General features: G+C 43.1%; 2 protein-coding genes across 3 annotated transcripts in view; one reads left to right on the forward strand and one right to left on the reverse strand.

The window, feature by feature from the left end:
* SMAD3 (SMAD family member 3) overlaps positions 1–3601 on the forward strand; it is a 181266-nt gene extending 177665 nt beyond the window's left edge. The window contains exon 9 of the mRNA XM_068275031.1: positions 1142–3601. Within this exon, the coding sequence (XP_068131132.1) occupies positions 1142–1265 (124 nt within the window). The 3' untranslated portion in view covers positions 1266–3601. The remainder of the gene's footprint in view (positions 1–1141) is intronic.
* A 4901-nt stretch (positions 3602–8502) lies between these two features.
* Positions 8503–24160, reverse strand: part of AAGAB (alpha and gamma adaptin binding protein) — a 52678-nt gene continuing 37020 nt past the window's right edge. Inside the window, exons 8-10 of one of the 2 annotated variants that reach the window (XM_068275036.1) lie at positions 18332–18436; positions 15517–15566; positions 8503–10216 (exon numbers count right to left, since the gene is read on the reverse strand). In XM_068275036.1, the coding sequence (XP_068131137.1) occupies positions 10139–10216; positions 15517–15566; positions 18332–18436 (233 nt within the window). In that variant the 3' untranslated portion in view covers positions 8503–10138. Of the gene's footprint in view, positions 10217–15516; positions 15567–18301; positions 18437–24160 lie in introns of both variants that reach the window. The other variant, XM_068275035.1, reaches the window with a different exon arrangement.

The raw sequence follows: 24160 nt of genomic DNA on the forward strand, positions 1-24160 counted from the left end.
TATTCTCTGTCCAGAACTTTTCTTTGATTAATTTTTCTAGTAAAGTATTATATTTTAAAGTACTGAGCAACGGAGAGACTCTGGAGATCTCTCTTGCTGTCCATTAAAATGAACACCATAAGAACAATGGGACAGTCACAGTGAATCATTCATCGGATCTGCTGTGACTGTTCTGTTTGTGGCTGAGCTCTTGTGTGAGCCCAGCCTAACATGGACCTTTCTAATAGTAAATAGTAGGCTACAGAAAGCTGCATTTTCTGAGTATGGCTGTATAGTTTTCTCTTTTCTGGTTTTTACTGCATTATCTTATGGCAGATATAGTTATCCTCAAGTGTGGATGAGGTCAGAACAGCATGCCCCATTTAGAGACTTGCCTCAATAGAGGGAAGTGGATAATCCAGAGGCTGACCCCCTCGCCTCCAGCGATGGGACCCGGCAAACCTTTTCTACAAGGGCTTGTTGAAGAATCTTCCAAACAACCCAACACACCAGTAACTGCTGTTAAACTGCCAAAAATATCTTTTATTAAGAATACATCAAAAATTCGAGCACAAAGGAGTTTATCTGCATGGAGGTTGTATGTTCTCCCCAAGTAGGTGTCCACTTCTCACAATTATGAGACATATTGGTAGATTAGTATGAGGAATATTAATAGGGGAGCCATGAACTATGAATATGCAAAATGTATTATACCAACTATTGGTATAATAAATTTTGCATATTCATAGTTCATGGCTCCCCTATTAATATTTCCCATACTAGTGTACCTTCCTTAGGGTGAGAGGTGTACAATTGATTGGCATCAGTTGATATCCCATTTGTGTACTTTTGTTGCATATTAAAAACAAAAGTTTGCTTTCTTAAAACAGAAAGAATTTGTGATAATTCAGGTTGGAGTGAGTAGATTAGTTGGCTTCTCCCAAAACTGACCCAAGGGTATGGGAGGATGTGGGATGGAGGTGTGGGAGGATCTGGGGTCCTCTGAGAGTAGATATGGATAAATTGTATGTAGTCTGTAAAGTTCTGTTTAATAGGTCAGTTTTTTACAAATATTGGATATGACGTTTTTAAATATAATTTTTAAGTTTTAATGATCTGTTATCAGTAGCTTTTTTTTTACAATTCATTTCCGTCTCCACAGGCGTCAGACTGTGACCAGCACACCCTGTTGGATTGAGCTGCATCTAAATGGACCGCTGCAATGGCTTGATAAAGTTCTGACACAGATGGGCTCTCCAAGCATTCGCTGCTCCAGTGTATCGTAGAGCATCGTGTCCAGGTCACATGGTTTCACAGACCTGGAGAATCCTTCTTCTGAACAGTCCACACAAAGCACAGCAGCTGCACATCCCATTACTGGTGATGACCACCAGAGAGCATGGGATGCTGCTACACAGAGTCTCTACTGTGGGAACTGTGTAAGGACAGTACATGGAACTGGAACACTCGGTATATGTACCTTGTGCATTACCTGCCTCCCAGCATTACCATGAAACAGAAAAAGCTGCTGTCCTTCTCTGCTATTATAGATAATACAAAGCACAGAACCACAATAAACTACAAAAACAGTGCTGAGAAGCAACAGAACTTTACCGTAACAAGTCACTGAAACTCAGTGTAAAGAAGAGTCATATTTTACGATACAGGGTACAGTTTTTTTTACTACCACCAAGTTCTTATCTTTTATGACCTTGGCTGGGATCTTTCTGCACAGATAGGTGATAATGCCTTTACCATGCCAAATCTCTGCCACACCAGTGGCCAGTCCTGATTCAAAACTCTTCTTTTTATGTCTTGCCCGGTTTGTTTTATAGAGTTATTCTATACTTCGGTCTGTATATCGTACTAGTGTGGCAAGTGTCCAGACCGTATGCCACACAGCAGCATTATGTGAAAAGTGGGTAAAACTGCTTTCATGCTGATCAGACAACTGGAGAAATGCTTTTCATGCTGAAGTGTTTGTGTGTTTCTCATTGTATTCCCGCCTGACCATGAAGCCTGCTGTTACACAGGTACATCTCATTAATGAGTGAAGAGTGGTTGCTCTGACCTGCAGCGCTGCCACCTCCTGGTTAGACTTGTTCCAGCGTGTCTGGATGATGGATTGTGGCTACACAACCTCTCCTGTTCTGAAAGTGCAACAGGTGAGCAGAGCCATGCCTAGTAGTTCCTATGCCTGCTTTACACTACAGGCAAGCTGTCTGTCAGATCGCAGGAGAATAGAAGTCCAGACTCACAACCTTCCAGTGACATGTTGGGCATTGCTTTCATTTGTAGGTCCTCATGCTTGATGGTAAGACTGAGGGTGGCCATATGCAGCAAGTCCTATAACAGAGCTGAGTACTACTTCTCATAGTGGTCCTAACAAACAAGAGATACAGACTTCCCAGTAGTGGTAATGCTCACTGTCACATGTACAGATTGATATACATTGCTGGGAAATCCCTGTAAACATCTGCAATTCCTTTTTTTGGAAAAGTGAAGAAGGTTCTTACACTAGCTAAATACGGGAAGAAGTGACCAGAGTGAAGCCCACTAGGGATGAGATGCACTGAAACGCTGTTCCGAATGAATGGTTTGGAACAGAACAAGCGTTTGAAGCACAGCGGGGGTTAACTTCACCTAAGATGCCACCTTTGTGCGCTGCCGTCCATCGTGGTTCCAGCTCTAAATACTTCTTCACAGCTGAAAGTAGCTGGAGATCTGGATTGCACTGTGGAGGGCAGAGCTTGAGGCAACATCAAGGGTGAGATAAACACAACACACCTCCACGATCTACTGTGTTTCAAACTTTCATTCTCATTCAGTACGGAACGCTCATCCCTAAAGCCCATCCTTGACTGTTATCTGCCTTTGTGTGGCCACCCTCATCACTGCTCAGTTGTACCGGTTTCAGTTGTCTGGATCTTGATCTGAGATCACAGGGTCGCCTTGTCTTTACTTTAGACCTAGTATGTAACAGAAGACATTATTTCGGCTCTGTATATTTCATTACAGAGAAAGCCAGTGAAATGTCCTCTTGTGTAGCTCTCTCCAGAGGAAAGCCAGCTGTTTCCACAAGTGTTTGTCGGGCTGCTATGACGACAGGGAGTGCTCCCTATTCTGCGATGCACTTGCTGTCATAGTGTGTAGTGAAGGCTGGCTGGTGGCCAGTGGAATAGTAGCCCGGATGAGGTGTTTTCTACCCTTGTAGCATGTGAGAACAGGATGATTGTAAGCTTTCATTACAAATAGAATTCACCTTCCAGTTTCTTTTTAATCCATATATGAAAATATGTTTTGTGCATTTCTGGGAAAACACACCCCTTTTTGTTGCCTGTCTGTTTCACTTGTATATGTCTGATGAATTATTAAGATATACCCATAATATACATGTATATTTACATACCCCCAAAGTACACTCCGGGTTCTGATTCGCTGAACTTTATCTGCATCAGCCAATCACAGTAACCAATAAGGGAAATATTCTGAATATATGTGGGGTTATTCAAAATGAATAAGTGCATTACTTTAGCTACATTTACCATTTCCCCCACTCACGTTATGTCTCCTTCTTTATGTAAATCTCCGATTGTGAATGTAAATAAACTCTTTCCTTATAGCTTCTGTTTACTGGATATAGAGCATGAATGTAAAGGTGTAGGAACGCAGGGGTCAAACACAAGGCCCACATGCCGAATGTGGCTCTCCTTGCCATTTTATATAGTGCTCCCGAGCTTCAAACGTGCAATATTGTAAACAGTAACAGAACAGCACACTGCTTTCCCATCCATAGGAGCATACTGGCGACATTGTTTCTGGCGGAAACATTGTCAGTTTGATCTGAGCTACAGCAATAATCCACAGCCAGCCCCCCCCCCAACAAAATAACACGCGCACACCCCAATCCACCCCGCTCCCCCTAACAACATCTCTTAAAGAAAGTCACCCGCTCTAAGCTGCATACCTCTTTTCCCGATCACATTACATGCCTCAGGAGCCAGAGGTATGCAGCATAGTATGATCACATGACATGCCTCAGGAGCCAGAGGTATGCAGCATAGCACGATCACATGACATGCCTCAAGAGCCAGAGGTATGCAGCATAGCAAGTGTGGCTGTCAGGAAAATCAGAGACCTGAAGCAGAGCTGGAAAAGGTAAAATATTAAATTGCTCCACTGCGCTACTATGCAGGAGGGGGAGGAGCAGGCCCCCACGGTCACTATAGTCACGCCACTTAGTTTGAGACTGTTCAACAAATGGTAAATCCTGATAAACAATTTGGCCCACAACTTAGACTATGTTTTAGGTTTTTGCCCCTTACGTGATTGAGTTCGACACCCCTGGTGTAGAACATAGATTCTTATATCAGATGCTAACTGTATAAACACGTAAGTGATCTCTAGATCTACCTTATCGCCTAACGCAGTGTTTCTCAAACATTTTTGGGGGTGAGAATGCCCCGAATGATGGCTTTGAATTTTTTTCAAGGCACCACTCAGCAAAAACACCTAACGAAATGCAATTATGACCCTTACTAGGTGGCATCCCCCCCTCCAAGTAGTCAATGCCTGCCCCACCCCCAACTCCGACAGCAACCCCCCTCCAAATAGTCAGTGACCACCATGTTAGGCAGCATTACCCTCTCCAAATTGTCAGTGACCCCCCCATTATGCAGCATCCCCCTGAATGAACATAAGGATAAGGGTCATTCTTGTAGATCACAGACATTTGCCCACATGGGAACTACAGCTAGTAACACCCCCTTTAGTTATGCAGCATCACCTCAGCACCCACTCCAGATTGTAAGTGACCCCCATTAACTGAACTAACATTTCCTTACCTATCCAGGCCAAGGTCTGCACGGATCCGTCACTCCACCCCGATTCTTCTAATGTCCAACTTCAACCATGGCTGCCTGGACTAAACGGGAGGGGGGGGGGGGGGGGTAATGCACCAGCAATGTATAACAATGTGCGGTTGCACTACCTGATGACATTGCACAAAGAATGGGGATACACGCAGAGGCACCCCTGGAAGGTGCCCGAGGCGCACTAGGGTGCCGTGGCACCCAGTTTGAGAACCCCTGGCCTAACACTAACCTCCCTCACCGCTACCTTATCGCCTAACACTAACCTCTCTCCCCATTGTATTATCTGTTAAAATCTTACACAAGAGTTTTAGCTGGTGTTCCACTTTACTGATATACTGAAAGCTTATTTGCAATTTTCTCCTAATGAGCGTTCTCCTGCTTGAAGCGGCTGTGACGCAGCATGCCCTATTATAATGTGGTGGAATAATTTCTGTGCAGCATGTTTAATACCACACATCTCACAGCACCGCTCTTCCCCTCCTCTGAAGACAATTCAAAAGATGGTTACTCATTCATTGAAGGCAGAACCGCATGATTACAATTCTCATCGTGGCCAACAAACCTCTCTCCCAATTTACCCTTTAATGCTTGCCATTTAATTTTTTCCATGTCCTGCTTCCAAGCCCCTAGTCATAAAAGTGCTGAATTCAGAGCTGCAAGTCGACATGCCAGAAGAAGCCGGAGCCACATCGTGCTGGAAGCTGTCTTCATCATCAGTGAATGTTCCTCTTTCCAGTGACATCATAGCATGAGTAACACTTTAAAATAAAACAAGACCCCCAAACTGGGAGAGCAATTGTGGAAAGTCTTGGGAAGCTTCCCCAAGAAGGATTATCAGACACTGATGGCTGGGAGCTGCTGGGGGAGACACAAGCTCATAAATAAAGTCTGCTGATCTCTGTGGATTCGCTAATGAAATACACAGCGGTGATATCATTCTTTCCAATAGCTCATTTTTGGAGTAATAGATAACAGATTCAATTGATGGAGATATAATTGGCAAGTGTTTTCTTTTATTATAACAGATTTAAAAATATTTCTGCCTAACACTTTCTTAATAAGCACTTCAGGAAAAAGGGCTTCATATTCTGTACAAATGTTTGGCATATTTCTGCTGCCAGCTAATACACTACAATGCCATGAATCTTCTGAAGGGGATCCCCAGCATATATACTACCTTAGTCATGCCGTGGGCCTTCTGAAGTGGACCCCAACATAGAAACCACTCTATTCATGCCATGCGCCCTTCTGAAGTGGACGCCCAGCATATATACCACCTTAGTCATGCCATAGGCATACTGAAGAGGATCCCCAGCATTTATACCACCCTATTCATGCCATGGACCTTCTGAAAAGCATCCCCAGCATATACACCACCCTATTCATGACATGTGCCCTTCAGAAATGGAACCCCAGCATATATACCACCTTAGTCATGTCATGGGCCTACTGAAGTGGACCCCCCAGCATATATACCACCTTAATCATGTCATGGGCCTACTGAAGGGGATCCCTAGCATATATACCACCTTGGTCATGCCATGGGCCTTCTGAAGGCTATCCCTAGCATACAGTGGTTTGCAAAAGTATTGCCCCCTTGAAGTTTTCCACATTTTGTCATATTACTGCCACAAACATGAATCAATTTTATTGGGATTCCACGTGAAAAGACCAATACAAAGTGGTGTACATGTGAGAAGTGGAATAAAAATCATACATGATTGCAAGCATTTAAAAAAAAAAATAACTGCAAAGTGGGGTGTGCATAAATACTTTGTAGAACCACCTTTTGCAAAGTGGGGTGTGCATAAATACTTTGTAGGACCACCTTTTGCTGCAATTACAGCTGCCTGTCTTTTACGATATGTCTCTACCAGCTTTGCACATTTAAGACTGAAATCCTTGCCCATTCTTCTTTGCAAAACAGCTCCAGCTCAGTCAGATTAAATGGACAGCGTTTGTGAACAGCAGTTTTCAGATCTTGCCACAGATTCTCGATTGGATTTAGATCTGGACTTTGACTGGGCCATTCTAACACATGGATATGTTTTGTTTTAAACCATTCCATTGTTGCCCTGGCTTTATGTTTAGGGTTGTTGTCCTGCTGCAAGGTGAACCTCTGCCCCAGTCTCAAGTCTTTTGCAGACTCCAAGAGGTTTTCTTCCAAGTTTGCCCTGTATTTGGCTCCATCTATCTTCCCATCAACTTTGACCAGCTTCCCTGTCCCTGCTAAAGAGAAGCACCCCCAGAGCATGATGCTGCCATCACCATATTTGACAGTGGGGATGGTGTGTTCAGAGTGATGTGCAGTGTTAGTTTTCCGCCACACATAGCGTTTTGCATTTTGGCCAAAAAGTTCCATTTTGGTCTCATCTGACCAGAGCGCCTTCTTCCACATGTTTGCCGTGTCCCCCACATGGCTTGTGGCAAACTGCAAACAGGACTTCTTATGCTTTTCTGTTAACAATGGCTTTTTTCTTGCCACTCTTCCATAAAGGCCAACTTTGTACAGTGCACGACTAATAGTTGTCCTATGGACAGATTCCCACCCCTGAGCTGTAGATCTCTGCAGCTCGTTCAGAGTCACCTTGGGCCTCTTGACTGCATTTCTGATCAGCTCTCTCCTTGTTCGGACTGTGAGTTTAGATGGACAGCCCTGTCTTGGTAGGTTTGCAGTTGTGCCATACTCCTTCCATTTCTAAATGATCGCTTAAACAGTGCTCCGTGGGATGTTCAAGGCTTTGGAAATCTTTTTGTAGCCCAAGCCTGCTTTAAATTTCTCAATAACTTTATCCCTGACCTGGCTGGTGTGTTCTTTGGACTTCATGGTGTTGTTGCTCCCAATATTCTCTAAGGGCCCTTTTCCACTAGCAGTCGCTAGAGTTCACGCTGAACGCTAGCGATTGCTGAATCGCAATTCCGCCGATTTCCCTATGCTATGCACTGCATAGCAAAATCGCGGCAAATATCGCTCCGCCGCGGTTCGCGTTCCCGTCAAAAACGAATCGCGGTAGTGGAAATGACCTACCGCAATTCCTATGTTAAAAAGCAAACCGTAGCGATTGTAAAATCGCTAGCGGTTTGTGACTTTACGATTCGGCCAGCGCAAACAGTGGAAAAGGGCCCTTAGACAACCTCTGAGGCTGTCACAGAGTAGCTGTATTTGTACTGACATTAGATTACACACAGGTGCACTCTATTTAGTCATTACCACTCATCAGGCAATGTCTATGGGCAACTGACTGCACTCAGACAAAAGGGGGTTGAATAATTACGCACACCCCACTTTGCAGTTATTTGTAAAAAAAAAAGTTTGGAATCAGGTATGATTTTCGTTCCACTTCTCACGTGTACAACACTTTGTATTGGTCTTTCACGTGTCATTCCAATAAAATTGATTCATGTTTGTGGCAGTAATATGACAAAATGTGGAAAACTTCAAGGGGGCCGAATACTTTTGCAAACCCCTGTATATAACACCTTAGTCATGCCATGGGTCATTCTGAAGGCAATCCCTAGCATATATATCATCTTATTCATGGCATGGCCCTTCTAAAGCAGACCCCCTCTTAGTTTTTTAAATCCTACAGTACTGTAGTAATTCCTGATAACTGGCGCCACATTCCACAACTTCAAAATGACTCAGATGTTGTAATGAATATAAAGATTTATTATCCTCTAATAAATACATAAGTGTTTGGATACCTAACAAACATAGGATTACTAGAAGTGTGCTGGCAGTATAAAAGAATTTAGTCAGACTTGGATACACCGCAGAAACAGCAGCAGAATGGGACTCTGGGATACCAAAAATAAGTGACTGGCATCCCTGCAGAACTAATACTGAGGCTGATGGATAGAAACTGAGCAATAAGATGCAGCTGCACACAGCTACTAGTCTGACATTCTGATTCCAGTTTTTGAAGAATTGGAACAGCACCTTGGCAATCTTCGGCGGGTGTGCAGTGACCCACCCCTTGTACCAACAGGGTTGGAATAGCTCTTGTAGATAAGCGTCCGCACCACCGAAACAGCTACAGCCTGCTGCTTCGGGTTAAGTGCCCTTTTATAAAGCCGCATACTGTTGTAAAAGGGCACTTAACCCGAAACAGCGGGCTGTAGCTGCTACACAGCATTCATGGATTCATCGGACCCTTATCTTCTACAAGACATTCTGATTCCGGCATCACAAGCTTAAGATCCCCAAAGTGAAAGATGAGGCACTCCAGCTAGGGCTAAGTTTAGCAAATCAGCACAAAAAGACCAGAGGAAGAAGGACATTTGCCTGCAAAACACGTCTAGTGTGCGAGATAAAATTATCTTTAATTCTGGAGGGGGGGGGGGGGGGGGGGGATAAAAGTAGGAAGTAAGCAACACTTACCTTCCCATTAAAAAACAGCAAAAGAAAAACCAGTTTTTTTTCTCCTATTGGGTGCTTCTTTTTAGTTGGATATCAAAGAGAAATCTGATTGGTTGCTTTGGACAACGGTTTAAAGAGACTACACTGTGAAAAAAAATTAACATTTTTTTCCCCCCGATCTTCTTATCAGATAAAGTTATAATCACCTCCAGGGTCTGTTTCCTCTTACTCACTTCCCCATGTCCCTGAATACGCCGACTTCCTTTGGCACTCTCTTTATCCGAGATAGAATACCACAGGAGTGCTACAACATTTCTTTGAAAGGGGCGGGGCTAAGTGCTGGCAGTCGGCGCATACAGGGACTTGGGGAGTGAGTGAGGAAACAGACCCTGGAGGTAATTATAACTTTATTTGAAAAGAAGATTGGGGGAATTTTTTTTTTGCTGTACAGTCTCTTTAAATTTTCATTTGCTCCAGTTTTCTTATATCAGCCTTAAGGTGGCCACACATGATACAATAAAATGATCCGATTTTACGGCAATTTGATAAAAACGATTGGATCTCCCGAAAAAAAAATCGAAAGCTTTTTTTTCCCATTCGACTGAAAAATCTGATCGGATTTCCTGTTTTCTTTGATTTTTATCGATCTGGAATGCCAGATATTTTTCTCCAATCCTTCTAAAGATTGTATGGTGTGTGTTAGATTGTCAGTTTATTAATATACATACCCTGGCAATTTTCTCAGAGTTTCCAATCAGTTTTATCATAATTGGGGAAAAATTGAACATAGGTGTGTGGTACATTGGTCATATTTTTGAAATGTTACAATCAGTCACAAAAATTGATTGCAATTCTTCAATTGAACAGATATTTAAAAAAATTGTATGGTGTGTGGCCACCTTTACTGCGCTTACACACACACACATCAATTGTCATCATCTGAGGAAATGCCTTCAATCTCATCCCGATCTCCCCCGATGGCCATCCAGAATGCTTTGGCAACCTGGAAGAAAAAAAATAAGCAGAACATAAAATGAAATGCTAAAGCATCCCTCCCAACATTGTATATCATACCATTCATGTGTAGCCTAACCATTTTCACTATATCTGGCCATACTGATGGGCCCTACTACCACTGTGGCTCACTACAGCATTTTGTAAGTACTACTGGAAAATAAATGAATGGAAAACTTGAAGGCAAAAGTGAGAGAAATCCTTTGCAAGTCTGAAGATGATGAACAATGCTACGCAAGGCCTCGTTTATCAGGCTGTGCTTGTTGCCAATAGCAAACATTTCAGTTACCGGAATTACCAGTCCAAATGTGAAGGTTACACTGCGAAAATGCACATATTTGAACATCACACCCTTTTTTTTAAGAATCTGTTAAAAAAGAAAGTCCCTATCATCAGTGTGCAATTTTATATATTGGCAGGGCAGGGCTACAGAAAGATGTGAATCAAAACTTCCTGAATCTTATTCTTTTGCATGTTTGTCTCACTTAAATGTTTCTGCTCATCAAAAACCGTTAACGATTAGTCAAAGATAACATAATTGAACACAAAATGCAGTTTTAAATGATGGTTTTTATTATTTAGTGCGAAAAAAACCTCCAAATCTACATGGCCCTGTGTGAAAAAGTGATTGCCCCCCTTGTTAAAAAAAATAACTTAACTGTGGTTTATCACATTCAATTTCTGTAGTCACCCCCAGGCCTGATTACTGCCACACCTGTTTCAATCAAAAATCACTTAAATAGGAGCTATCTGACACAGAGAAGTAGACCAAAAGCACCTCAAAAGCTAGACATCGTGTCAAGATCCAAAGAAATTCAGGAACAAATGAGAACAAAAGTAATTGAGAGCTATCAGTCTGGTAAAGGTTATAAAGCCATTTCTAAAGCTTTGGGACTCCAGCGAACCACAGTGAGAGCCATTATCCACAAATGGCAAAAACATGGAACAGTGATGAACCTTCCCAGGAGTGGCCGGCCGACCAAAATTACCCCAAGAGCGCAGAGAAAACTCCTCCGAGAGGCCACAAAAGACCCCAGGACAACATCTAAAGAACTGCAGGCCTCACTTGCCTCAATTAAGGTCAGTGTTCACGACTCCACCATAAGAAAGAGACTGGGCAAAAACGGCTGCATGGCAGATATCCAAGGCGCAAACCACTTTTAAGCAAAAAGAACATTAAGGCTCGTCTCAATTTTGCTAAAAAAAACATCTCAATGATTGCCAAGACTTTTGGGAAAATACCTTGTGGACCGACGAGACAAAAGTAGAACTTTTTGGAAGGTGCGTTTCCCGTTACATCTGGCGTAGAAGTAACACAGCATTTCAGCAAAAGAACATCATACCAACAGTAAAATATGGTGGTGGTAGTGTGATGGTCTGGGGTTGTTTTGCTGCTTCAGGACCTGGAAGGCTTGCTGTGATAGATGGAACCATGAATTCTACTGTCTACCAAAAAATCCTGAAGGAGAATGTCCGGCCATCTGTTTGTCAACTCAAGCTGAAGCGATCTTGGGTGCTGCAGCAGGACAATGACCCAAAACACACCAGCAAATCCATCTCTGAATGGCTGAAGAAAAACAAAATGAAGACTTTGGAGTGGCCTAGTCAAAGTCCTGACCTGAATCCTATTGAGCTGTTGTGGTATGACCTTAAAAAGGCGGTTCATGCTAGAAAACCCTCAAGTAAAGTTGAACTACAACAATTCTGCAAATTCCTCCAGAGCGCTGTAAAAGACTCGTTGCAAGTTATCACAAACGCTTGATTGCAGTTATTGCTGCTAAGGGTGGCCCAACCAGTTATTAGGTTCAGGGGGCAATTTCTTTTTCACACAGGGTCATGTAGGTTTTGAGTTTTTTTTCTCACTAAATAATAAAAACCATCATTTAAAACTGCATTTTGTGTTCAATTATCTTATCTTTGACTAATAGTTAACGGTTTTTGATGAGCAGAAACATTTAAGTGTGACAAACATGCAAAAGAATAAGAAATCAGGAAGGGGGCAAATAGTTTTTCACATCACTGTTTATCGGGGTTTTTTTTTTTTTAATAACACTACATAATTCTGTCATATTTGCAGTTTACAAAACGCACACTGTGTTTTAAGCTGTAAAACAGACAAGAGCTAACGACCCTTTGAACTCTTTTGCAGTATAACCTTATCGCAAATTGTCTCTCACTGTTTCTTGACTGTTTAAAGAGGGCCTGAACTTTTGCACAGGACAGAAAGAAAACAGAGAAATGCAACCTGTATGTATTCAGAGAGTTTAGCCTGTAATCTCCCCTCACCTGTGACTAATCACAACTGCAACTGACTGCCATGGCAGAGATAAGCTCATTTAAAAAGTACATGATGCAAACAATATGTCTGCTTCCATGAAAGCAGAAATTAGAAACACTGGAGATTTTAGGATTTGTATCAGCTGTAACAAATAAATGTTTTTCTTTAAAAGTTATGCTGGTGCCTATCTTTTAGGGCAGAGAGGAAGTTCTGAGTTCAGGTCTGCTTTAAGTGCTTCAGAAAATAGGACCGTTTTTGATCCAGCGAGTTGAATAGCTCAGAGTAGCTCTTGTGCATAGATAACAACTAAAGTTTCTTTACTCTTCCTGTACTGGAAAACAATGTAAGATTATTTTCTTTACTACTGATGTTCTATTTTTTTTAGCCGTGCTACACATACAATTCATTATATCATAAGTTTATTTTCACTTCAGGTTTGCTTTAAGCGATATGACTCGTTCATTGTACTCAATAAAGTGCTGCAATTAAATGTGTCAGCAACATGTAAGTGTAAGGCCCGGTTCACAGAGTTTTTTTCCGAAACGCAACCGGAAAGTATACTGTACAAACTGAACAGATGTGAATGGATCCCAGGGCTGTGGAGTCGGTCCAAAAATCCACCGACTCCGACTCCTCAGTTTAGGATTCCACCGACTCCTCGACTCCGACTCTAATTTGCATATTACAATTTTGTTGATTAAAAGTATGTAACATGAAATTTGTCTCTTAACTGCCAACGCTTAGGAATTTTACAAGACAACTGAAGTGAGAAGGATATGTAGACTACTATATTTATTCCCTTTAGACTAAAACTAGTCCTTGGTAAGAGTACTTGTAAAAGGTACAAACCGGGACAAAGAACATCCATCAGGCCCTAGGCAATGTAAGTGTGGGTACATGTAAGAATGATGTGCAGGTACTCTGCAGGGGAATGAGGAGATTGTAAACAGACAACACCTGTGTTCAAGGTGCACAGCATTCTCAGTGGATTCCCTGCAGCTCTGTGGGGAGTGCATATGTAGAGTATAGTACTACTGTGTAACAAAGTAAACCTGAGACAGATGAAATTAAAGCTTTATACATACCTGGGGCTTCCTCCAGCCGCCTTCAGGATAATCAGTCCCTCGTTGTCCTCCTCCACCACCAGGATCTTCTGCTATGAGTCCAGGTACTTGAGCCAGTCGGGCGTAGTGCACATGCACACACTCCGCCGCAAGGAGCATACTACACCTGTGCAGCACTATTGCGCAGGTGCAGAATGTTCCTGGCTGTGGGAGCGGCATGCGGCCGGACAGCGCTGACTGGCTGAATTACCAGGACTCATAGCAGAAGATCTGGGTGGTCTTGACAGAATTATGTAGTGTTATTAAAAAAAAAAAACCCCGATAAACAGTGATGTGAAAAACTATTTGCCCCCTTCCTGATTTCTTATTCTTTTGCATGTTTGTCACACTTAAATGTTTCTGCTCATCAAAAACCGTTAACTATTAGTCAAAGATAACATAATTGAACACAAAATGCAGTTTTAAATGATGGTTTTTATTATTTAGTGAGAAAAAAAAACTCAAAACAGCGAGGGACTGATTAGCCTGAAGGGGGCTGGAGGAAGCCCCAGGTATGTATAAAACTTTACTTTTCATCCGTCTCAGTTACCCTTTAATTTGTAGTCACCAAACCAAATTTTAACAACATATCAAATTATTTGATTTCATCAGCAAAGGGAGTGCATACATTTGCATAAATCAGCATCAATGCAGAATTATTTCCATCTCGTTGACCATCTCTATTAGTGACACAGCTACACATCAGGCTTTATTCTTACAGCATAGATGTTATTTAGTATATATAAGAGATTCCTGTGTACACATCATATATACAGTCACAATCAGATATGTATATCTGACCTTAAAAATACGGGGACTGCTTTATTGAAGCAGCACAAGTAACTAATTTTGATTGGTTTAATTCATTTTTGTGGACTAAGCACAGCTATTACTGTATATATAGTGTATATATACATTATTTTTAATGACTATTATCTGAGAAATAGAACATTTTATCATATTTTCTATTTTAATTACAGTTACAAATTCATTAGGAGTCGGAGTCGGTGCATTTTTTCCCGACTCCGACTCCAGGCACCCAAAATTGCACGACTCCGACTCCACGACTCCGACTCCACAGCCCTGATGGATCCAATGTTAACCTATGGATCCATTCACATGCGTCCGTTGGTACGGATACGTTCCGGTCCCCGGACCTAAAAATTGCTGCAGGCCCTAATTTTGCAGAACGGTTCGGACAAAAATGCAGCAGCATTGGGGGCAATGGGAAACGGAACGTTTCTTCACAGCAGTGAAGAAACAGACCGTTCTGCGGGGGATGGGGGCATGGGCCAAAGCGAATCTAGCGACGGGAGGGTGAGGGAAGGGTGCAGCAGCCAGGCGGGTGGGCTAGGGAGGGTTTATACATACCTAATCTTCCGTAGCAGAAGGGCGGTAGAGGCTTCCGTGTCATGTGACTACATGACGCGCTGTGTAGTCACATCGGAAGAGGAGGAACCCTCTACCGCCCGCTGCTGCAGAAGATTAGGTATGCATATGCCGAGTGAAAACGAATCTGATCAATCATTGATCAGATCCGTTTTCATATGCGAACCGAGCCACGGACTGAGCCATCCGGATCCGGTGAAGCGGAGACCGTATCCGCTCACCGGATCCTTTTGGCAAGGTGTGCGCATTAGGCAGATCGCGGACTTCATGGTAGATCCCGACCCCACTACATTTTCCATTCTGTATATATAATTGTGCTCCTAAAATTGTACACAGGTAGATCATTTTGACTTGCTAATTTTTTTTAAAGTAGCTCACAAGCCAAAAAAGTGTGGGCACCTCTGCTTTTGGCTCATTTTGCAGATGTGAACTGGGCCTTAGTCATATTAATCAGCATGGTTCAGCCAATAGTGGCAGTGCAGTGCTTTTGGGCTAATAAATGTTATCTAAATAAATTACCTTTTCTGCGTGCAATTTTCTTTGTTCATGAGGCAACGTAGCAGCTTTATCTACAGAAACAAGAGAATGGAAAACATGTCTGACCAACAAAACAACACTGAGGATATTTTTGAGAAGTATAGCCGAGTGTTATTGTTCACATTGGCTGCACTGTGGTGCATCAGCAGCATTTATGGTTAGGAGTCATATTCTGAAATGATTTGCCACATGAGAGTCATGAAATACAAAGGTAAAACATTAATTACACCCTGGGCTGTGTAAACGACTTTGGGCATGCTGAAGAATAAAAATCTGAGAACTTGATTGACTGATCTCTTTTTTTTACAACCAAACTATGTAACTATGAGGATATTTGACTGTGAGCTGACAAGGGCAGCATCCTCTCCTAGCATTTCTCACCATCTCATGAGGGTGACGGTCTCAACTCAGCAGTCCCATAGACAACCATTCAAATGTGCAGCTATGGGGAGCTGGGAAGGTTAGTCTGGGCACAGGCACTTTGCCGTCACATACACCGTAGCCGATCTCATATAGAGCTAGGGACGGAGGATAGATCGGTTCTGAGTTTGGCCAAACTCTTACAGTGGTGGATTGTGTAATGGTTAGGGGCTCCGACACTGGCGACCTAGGTTCAAATCTTGGATTTTCCTGCAGCCAGCACCTATTCAGTAAGGAGTCCTGGGGCTAGACTCCCTATCACTGCAGTGCAAGCGCTTTGAGTATGCAAGGAGAAAAGCGCAATGTAAATGTTATTTGTCTCAACTTGTAGGAATGGAAAATGATCGGTTGCGAGTTTGGCTACACTCTGGCAGACTTCTTAGAGCGGTAGGGAGGTAGCACTGATTGCTTGTGAGTTTAGCTACACTCTGACCAAACTCTTATGCCTCTTGCACACTGCAAGTGATTCCGATTCAGATTCCGCTTTTTAATCAGTTTTTACATCCGATTCAGATTCCGATTTGCAGTTTGCTCCCTGCACACTGCAAATCGGAATCGGATGTAAAAACTGATTAAAAAGCGGAATCTGAATCGGAATCACTTGCAGTGTGCAAGAGGCCTTATAGTGGCAGGGAAGGAGCACTGATCGGATGTGAGTTTACCCTCTGGCAAAACTCTTATACAGTGGGATGCAAAAGTTTGGGCAACCTTGTTAATAGTCATGATTTTCCTGTATAAATCGTTGGTTGTTACGATAAAAAAATGTCAGTTAAATATATCATATAGGAGACACACAGTGATATTTGAGAAGTGAAATGACGTTTATTGGATTTACAGAAAGTGTGCAATAACTGTCTAAATAAAATTAGGCAGGTGCATATATTTGTCATTTTATGGATTCCAAAACCTTTAGAACTAATTATTGTTACTCAAATTGGCTTGGTAAGCTCAGTGACCCCTGACTTACATACACAGGTGAATCCAATTATGAGAAAGATTATTTAAGGGGATCAATTGTAAGTTTCCCTTCTCTTTTAATTTTCTCTGAAGAGTAGCAACATGGGGATCTTAAAACAACTCTCAAATGACCTGAAGACAAAGATTGTTCACCATCGTGGCTTAGGGGGAAGGATACAGAAAGCTATCTCAAAGATTTCAGCTGTCTGTTTCCACAGTTAGGAACATATTGAGGAAATGGAAGACCACAGGTTCAGTTCAAGTTAAGGCTCGAAGTGCAGACCAAAAAAAATCTCGGCTAGACAGAAGCAACGAATGGTGAGAACAGTCAGACTCAACCCACAGACCAGCACCAAAGACCTACAATATCATCTTGCTGCAGATGGAGTCGCTGTGCATCGTTCAACCATTTAGCACACTTTACATAGGAAATGCTGTATGCGAGAGTGATGCAGAGGAAGCCTTTTCTCCACCCACAGCACAAACAGAGCCGCTTGAGGTATGCTAAAGCACATTTGGACAAGCCAGCTTCATTTTGGAAGAAGGTGCTGTGGACTGATGAAACTAAAATTTAGTTATTTGGGCATAACAAGGGGCGTTATGCATGGAGGAAAAAAAAACACAGAATTCCAAGAAAAACACCTGCTACCTACAGTAAAATATGGTGGTGGTTCCATCATGCTGTGGGGCGGTGTGGCCAGTGCAGGGACTGGTAATCTTGTTAAAGTTGAGGAACACATGGATTCCACTCAGTATCAGCAGATTCTGGAGACCAATGTCCAGGAATCAGTGATATATATAACATTTTTTATCGTAACAACCAACGATTTATACATGAAAATCATGACGATTAACAAGGTTGCCCAAACGTTCGCATCCCACTGTAGTGGTAGGGAAGGAGCACGGAGAGGTGGTGAGTTTGGCTACACTCTGGCAGAACTCTCATAGCGGTTGGGAAGGAGCACTGATTGGTGGTGAGTTTGGCTACACTCTGGCAGAACTCTTATAGCGGTAGGGAAGGAGCACCGATTGGTGGTGAGTTTGGCTACACTCTGGCAGAACTCTTATAGCGGTAGGGAAGGAGCACTGATTGGTGGTGAGTTTGGCTACACTCTGGCAGAACTCTTATAGCGGTAGGGAAGGTGCACTGATCAGGTGCGAGTTTGGCTACACTCCGGCAGAACTCTTATAGCAGTAGGGGCAGTGCACTGATCGGTTATGAGTTTGGCTACAATCTGAAAGAACTCTCACTGTGGTAGGCAGGTAGCACTGATCGTTTGGGAGGCAGTTGAGTTATTTTGAAAAAAAAAGGGGGGGGGGGGGGGTAAACATGCTATATTGCCTATTTTCCTGAACATACATGAAGTCTGAACAGTCACAAGGTTTTCACCTCTCCATTTGTCCTCACGACTCTTCATACCTTTCATCTCCTGAAGCTTAGAGAAAAGTCGCCCAAAGTTCTCCAGGTCTCCTTCCCCGGAGGTGAGGCTGGCAAGTTCTCGAATATCAAGGTCCAACATTGGGTCTGAGAGAGAAATTCTTGGGTCAGTTTCAAAATCTTTAAAGCACATTTTATAATAGCAATAATATAGTAAAAAGGGCAAACAACACCTTATTTTCTGAGTTACCAATAAATATACCAAACTTTACTGAAGGTGTGTGTGTGTGTGTGTGTGTGTGTGTGTGTGTGTGTGTGTGTGTGTGTGTGTGTGTGTGTGTGTGTGTGTGTGTGTGTGTGTGTGTGTGTGTGTGTGTGTGTGTGTGTGTGTGTGTGTGTGTGTGTGTGTGTGTGTGTGTGTGTGTGTGTGTGTGTGTGTGTTGCAAAAGTATTCGGCCCCCTTGAAGTTTTCCACATTTTGTCACATTACTGCCACAAACATGAATCAATGTTATTGGAATTCCACGTGAAAGACCAATACAAAGTGGTGTACATGTGAGAAGTGGATCGAAAATCATACATCATTCCAAACATTTTTTACAAATAAATAACTGCAAAGTGGGGTGTGCGTAATTATTCGGCCCCCTGAGTCAATACTTTGTAGAACCACCTTTTGCTGCAATTACAGCTGCCAGTCTTTTAGGGTATGTCTCTACCAGCTTTGCACATCTAGAGACTGAAATCCTTGCCCATTCTTCTTTGCAAAACAGCTCCAGCTCAGTCAGATTAGATGGACAGCGTTTGTGAACAGCAGTTTTCAGATCTTGCCACTGATTCTCGATTGGATTTAGATCTGGACTTTGACTGGGCCATTCTAACACAGATATGTTTTGTTTTAAACCATTCCATTGTTGCCCTGGCTTTATGTTTAGGGTCATTGTCCTGCTGGAAGGTGAACCTCCGCCCCAGTCTCAAGTCTTTTGCAGTCTCCAAGAGGTTTTCTTCCAAGTTTGCCCTGTATTTAGCTCCATCCATCTTCCCATCAACTCTGACCAGCTTCCCTGTCCCTGCTGAAGAGATCCACCCCCCGAGCATGATGCTGCCACCACATTTGACAGTGGGGATGGTGTGTTCAGAGTGATGTGCAGTGTTAGTTTTCCGCCACACATAGCGTTTTGCATTTTGGCCAAAACGTTCCATTTTGGTCTCATCTGACCAGAGAGCCTTCTTCCACATGGTTGCTGTGTCCCCCACATGGCTTGTGGCAAACTGCAAACGGGACTTCTTATGCTTTCTGTTAACAATGCCTTTCTTCTTGCCACTCTTCCATAAAGGCCAACTTTGTACAGTGCATGACTAATAGTTGTCCTATGGACAGAGTCTCCCACCTGAGCTGTAGATCTCTGCAGCTCGTCCAGAGTCACCATGGGCCTCTTGACTGCATTTCTGATCAGCGCTCTCCTTGTTCGGCCTGTGAGTTTAGCTGGATGGCCTTGTCTTGGTAGGTTCACAGTTGTGCCATACTCCTTCCATTTTTGAATGATCACTTGAACAGTGCTCCGTGGGATGTTCAAGGCTTTGGAAATCTTTTTGTAGCCTAAGCCTTCTTTAAATTTCTCAATAACTTGATTCCTGACCTGTCTGGTGTGCTCTTTGGACTTCACGGTGTTGTTGCTCCCAATATTCTCTTAGACAACCTCTGAGGCCCTCACAGAGCAGCTGTATTTGTACTGACATTAGATTACACACAGGTGCACTCTATTTAGTCATTAGCACTCATCAGGCAATGTCAATAGGCAACTGACTGCACTCAGATCAAAGGGGGCCGAATAATTATTCACATACCACTTTGCAGTTATTTATTTGTAAAAAATGTTTGGAATCATGTATGATTTTCGTTCCACTTCTCATGTGTACACCACTTTGTGTTGGTCTTTCACGTGGAATTCCAATAAAATGGATTCATGTTTGTGGCAGTAATATGACAAAATGTGGAAAACTTCAAGGGGGCCGAATACTTTTGCAAGCCACTGTAAGTGTGTGTGTGTGTGTGTGTATGTGTATGTGTGTATGTGTATGTGTATATGTGTATGTGTATATGTGTATGTGTATATGTGTATGTGTATATGTGTATGTGTATATGTGTATGTGTATGTGTATATGTGTATGTGTATATGTGTATATGTGTGTATGTGTATATGTGTATGTGTGTGCGTGCGTGGGTGCGTGCGTGGGTGCGTGTGTGTGTGTTTTCTCCTCACGAACAGAGCTCTCTGTTGGTGGAGTCTGATCGCTCCCCCAGTGTTTTTTGTTTCGCTTTTTTTTATAAATATTTATGTTATATATATTATTTTTTTTTAACAGTCAGTCTTAGATGCCTTAGATCGCATCGTTGTACAGCAGTTGGCTGATGGTGTAATGGTTAAGGGCTCTGCCTCTGACACAGGAGACCAGGGTTCGAATCTCGGCTCTGCCTGTTCAGTAAGCCAGCACTAATTCAGTAGGAGACCTTTGGCAGAGTATACGCACGCATAGACGCGAGCTCCTGCTAGCCCCTATTGAAAGCCATTCACAGCGATCAGCGTGGAGTGGTCCTGGGGCTGCCACCACATTCATGCCAATTGGCGTGGAGCGGTCGGCTAGTGGTTAAAGCACATTTTATAATAGCAATAATATACACAAGACTGAAGAAATACGTAGAGAAATGCACCCTGTATGTATTTAGAGAGTTTAGCCTGTTTAATTGCCCCTCATTTGCGTCTAATCACAAATTGTAATCTGATCTCCCCCGTGTCACATGATTGCCTATGGCAGAGACGGCAAATAAGGCCATTTGAAAGCACAAGAGGTTGACAATATGTCTGCTTCCATGAATCAGGAAGTAGAAACAGTGCAGATTTATTTTAGGATTTGTATCAGGTGAAACAAAGAAATGTTTTTTGTTTAAAAGTTATTATGCTGTTGCGTAGCTTTTAGAGCAGAGATGACTTATGAGTTTAGGTCCGCTTTAAAGCATAAGTGTATGATACACATATCCCAAAGGCTGAGATGGGGCCCATATACAGTATACAGTATACCGTATATACTCGTAAGCAAGCCGAATTTTTGACCCCCAAAAAGTGGTTCAAAAGTTGGGGGGGGGGATCTGCTTGCTTGCGAGTCATGGAATAGAAATGAGAGAGAGCGGTTCCCATAGTAACGGCGATACACATCGCCGCTACAGGAAGCCGCTCTCTCTACGGCTTCCTCCCTCATCACAGCAGCCGCCATGGGGCGCGCTGTTGTGGATTACGAGCAGGACAGGGGAATAGAAGCGGCGCCGAGCTAAGGTAATAGCAGCGGCGGCCGTGGGGGGAGCGGGGGGTGCACTATACTACCTACACTGGGCACTATACTAGCTATAATGGGGCACTATACTACCTACACTGGGCACTATACTAGCTATACTGGGGCACTATACTACCTACACGGGGCACTATACTAGCTATAATGGGGCACTATACTACCTACACTGGGCACTATACTACCTACACTGGGCACTATACTAGCTATACTGGGGCACTATACTACCTACACGGGGCACTATACTACCTACACTGGGCACTATACTACCTACACTGGGCACTATACTAGCTATACTGGACACTATACTAGCTATACTGGGGCACTATACTACCTACACTGGGCACTATACTAGCTATACTGGGCACTATACTAGCCATACTGGGGCACTATACTAGCCATCCAGGGCACTATACTAGCTATACTGAGCACTATACTAGCTATACTGGGGCACTACCTACCCATACTGGGCACAATACTAGCTATACTGGGACACACTGGGGGGAATCACACAGACAGCATTTCCTACCCTCGGCTTATATGAGGGTCAATCGTTTTTTCCTGGTTTTCCAGGTAAAAGTTGGGGGGTTGGCTTATATGCGGGTCAGCTTGCTTGCGAGTATATACGGTACTATCATTATAATAAACTCTGGTATAGAAAACTATCTTTCCAGGTCTCGGGCCATGCTCCATTTTATAGCTAAGGGAGCAACACCTGGTATAGTAAACCTGGATATAATAAAACTTCTGTTATAGTAAACACGTTTGTTAGCCCCTACCAGGGATGCTCAAAAAAAACTTATACGGATAAAATCCGAATAGGTTTATTCAGATTTCATCCTGCTAATTAAATCACCTGTGCGGGTGGGTTAATCTTACCCAGCAGGCATCTTCTTTGATCCAACCCTCAGCGCCTCCCACCATGCGTTCCAAGCCGCGGTCACGTGATCTGAGTTGAAGGAGGAAGTGTTTGTAGTCATGTGACGCGCTTGGAACGCATCAAGGGAGACGCCGTGGGACGGATCAATGAAGACGCCTGCTGGGTAAGATTAACCCCCCCTACCCACCCGCACAGGAGATTGAATTATCTGGATGAAATCCAAATAAAACGTATTTGGATTTCATCCGGTGATCATCACTGGTCCCTACGTGTCGCCGACTCCGGATATAGTAAAAAGTGGGCAGAGCATGCATCATATGTCAGTGTGAAACCCATGGTCTGCTGCACAATACAGGCTACTTTCACTAGTAGTGCAGATCAGAGCAGGCATCTCGCTGCAAAACTAAGGTGAGTCGATAGGAGAGTAGTAAGTCACGCCCACCGAGGTAACATAACAGATGCGAGTGGCTTATTATGATTGGCTGTGTTTTGAAGATGGCTTCATGAATGGCCCAAGTGAGAGCAGAAAGTTTTGCAGGACACGTGCTGCAGGTCTCACCCACACAGGTATCAGAGCTCACAGGAGGAGAGTGGCTGCCTCTATTCAGTGATGGCTGCAATTTTTAAAGGAGCCCTGGATACTGTACCAGCAATTTGTCCAGCCTGGCTATGCAGCACTAAGGTATACTTAAAGAGTAACGGTCAGCCTAAAAAAGCTAATTTAAACCTCTATTCTCCTGTGTTAAACAGTTTAGAAAGAAGCCAAAAAGGCAATACTGAAGTTAAAAATCTCTCTTACTTTGTTGTTGGATTAATAGCAAGCCTCTTTATTCCCAAGCTCCTAAGGAGGCCGCAGGTCTTCAGGCCGCATGATACTGCAAAGCATTCTGGGGCTGCTTTTTCTCCCTGGTCCTCCCCTTCATTTGACTACCCCGCCCTAAGGCTGTTTTCACAGTGAGGAGTTACAGGCTCATGTTACAGCAGCCTGTATCTTGCAGCCAAGCTCACAGCTCTGAAAAATCAAGTGCTGTTCACAGGGCACATGTTCTGTTAGAGTATACTGCACCAGTCTGGTATTGTTCCTAGCCACCTGGGTAATTAATATTCACTGCACTTCTGTGTTGTCCGGATCATGAACCATTTAGGATCTTTGATCTGGATCTTTTTTGTGAGTCGAACCATCAGGAAGCAGGGTGAGGGAGGATATGACATCACAATTGGCTTCATACAAGACAGACAAACATGGAACCTGCCATGAGCTGTCATGAGCATCAATCTCTGCAAATACTATATAAAAATTCTGTGAAATCCAAACGTGGACAGTGAGATGCATATGTAATGTAAGTACAGCCAATATTTAGCTACTGATATATGTGTTTTTTTTCTCTCTGAGACCTTATACCTAACAGCTCCTCTTTAACCTTGTAGTCCATCAAATGTGCAAGTGTTTGTACTACTCCAATGGGAGGACAAAGTTGCTCCTTTGCAGCAGTTTATGTACTAGGGCATGCTGGGCCATTTCTAGGACAATTTCAGATATAATAAACCACTTTTCCTGTTCCTTTGAAGTTTACTAGAAAGAGAATTTACTGTATATCCAAATGCTTTGTTATTTACTCCTACAGGTTGAGGGGCCTGGCACTCACCAT

This window comes from Hyperolius riggenbachi, chromosome 3 (assembly GCF_040937935.1).
Source record: "Hyperolius riggenbachi isolate aHypRig1 chromosome 3, aHypRig1.pri, whole genome shotgun sequence".
NCBI lineage: Eukaryota > Metazoa > Chordata > Amphibia > Anura > Hyperoliidae > Hyperolius > Hyperolius riggenbachi.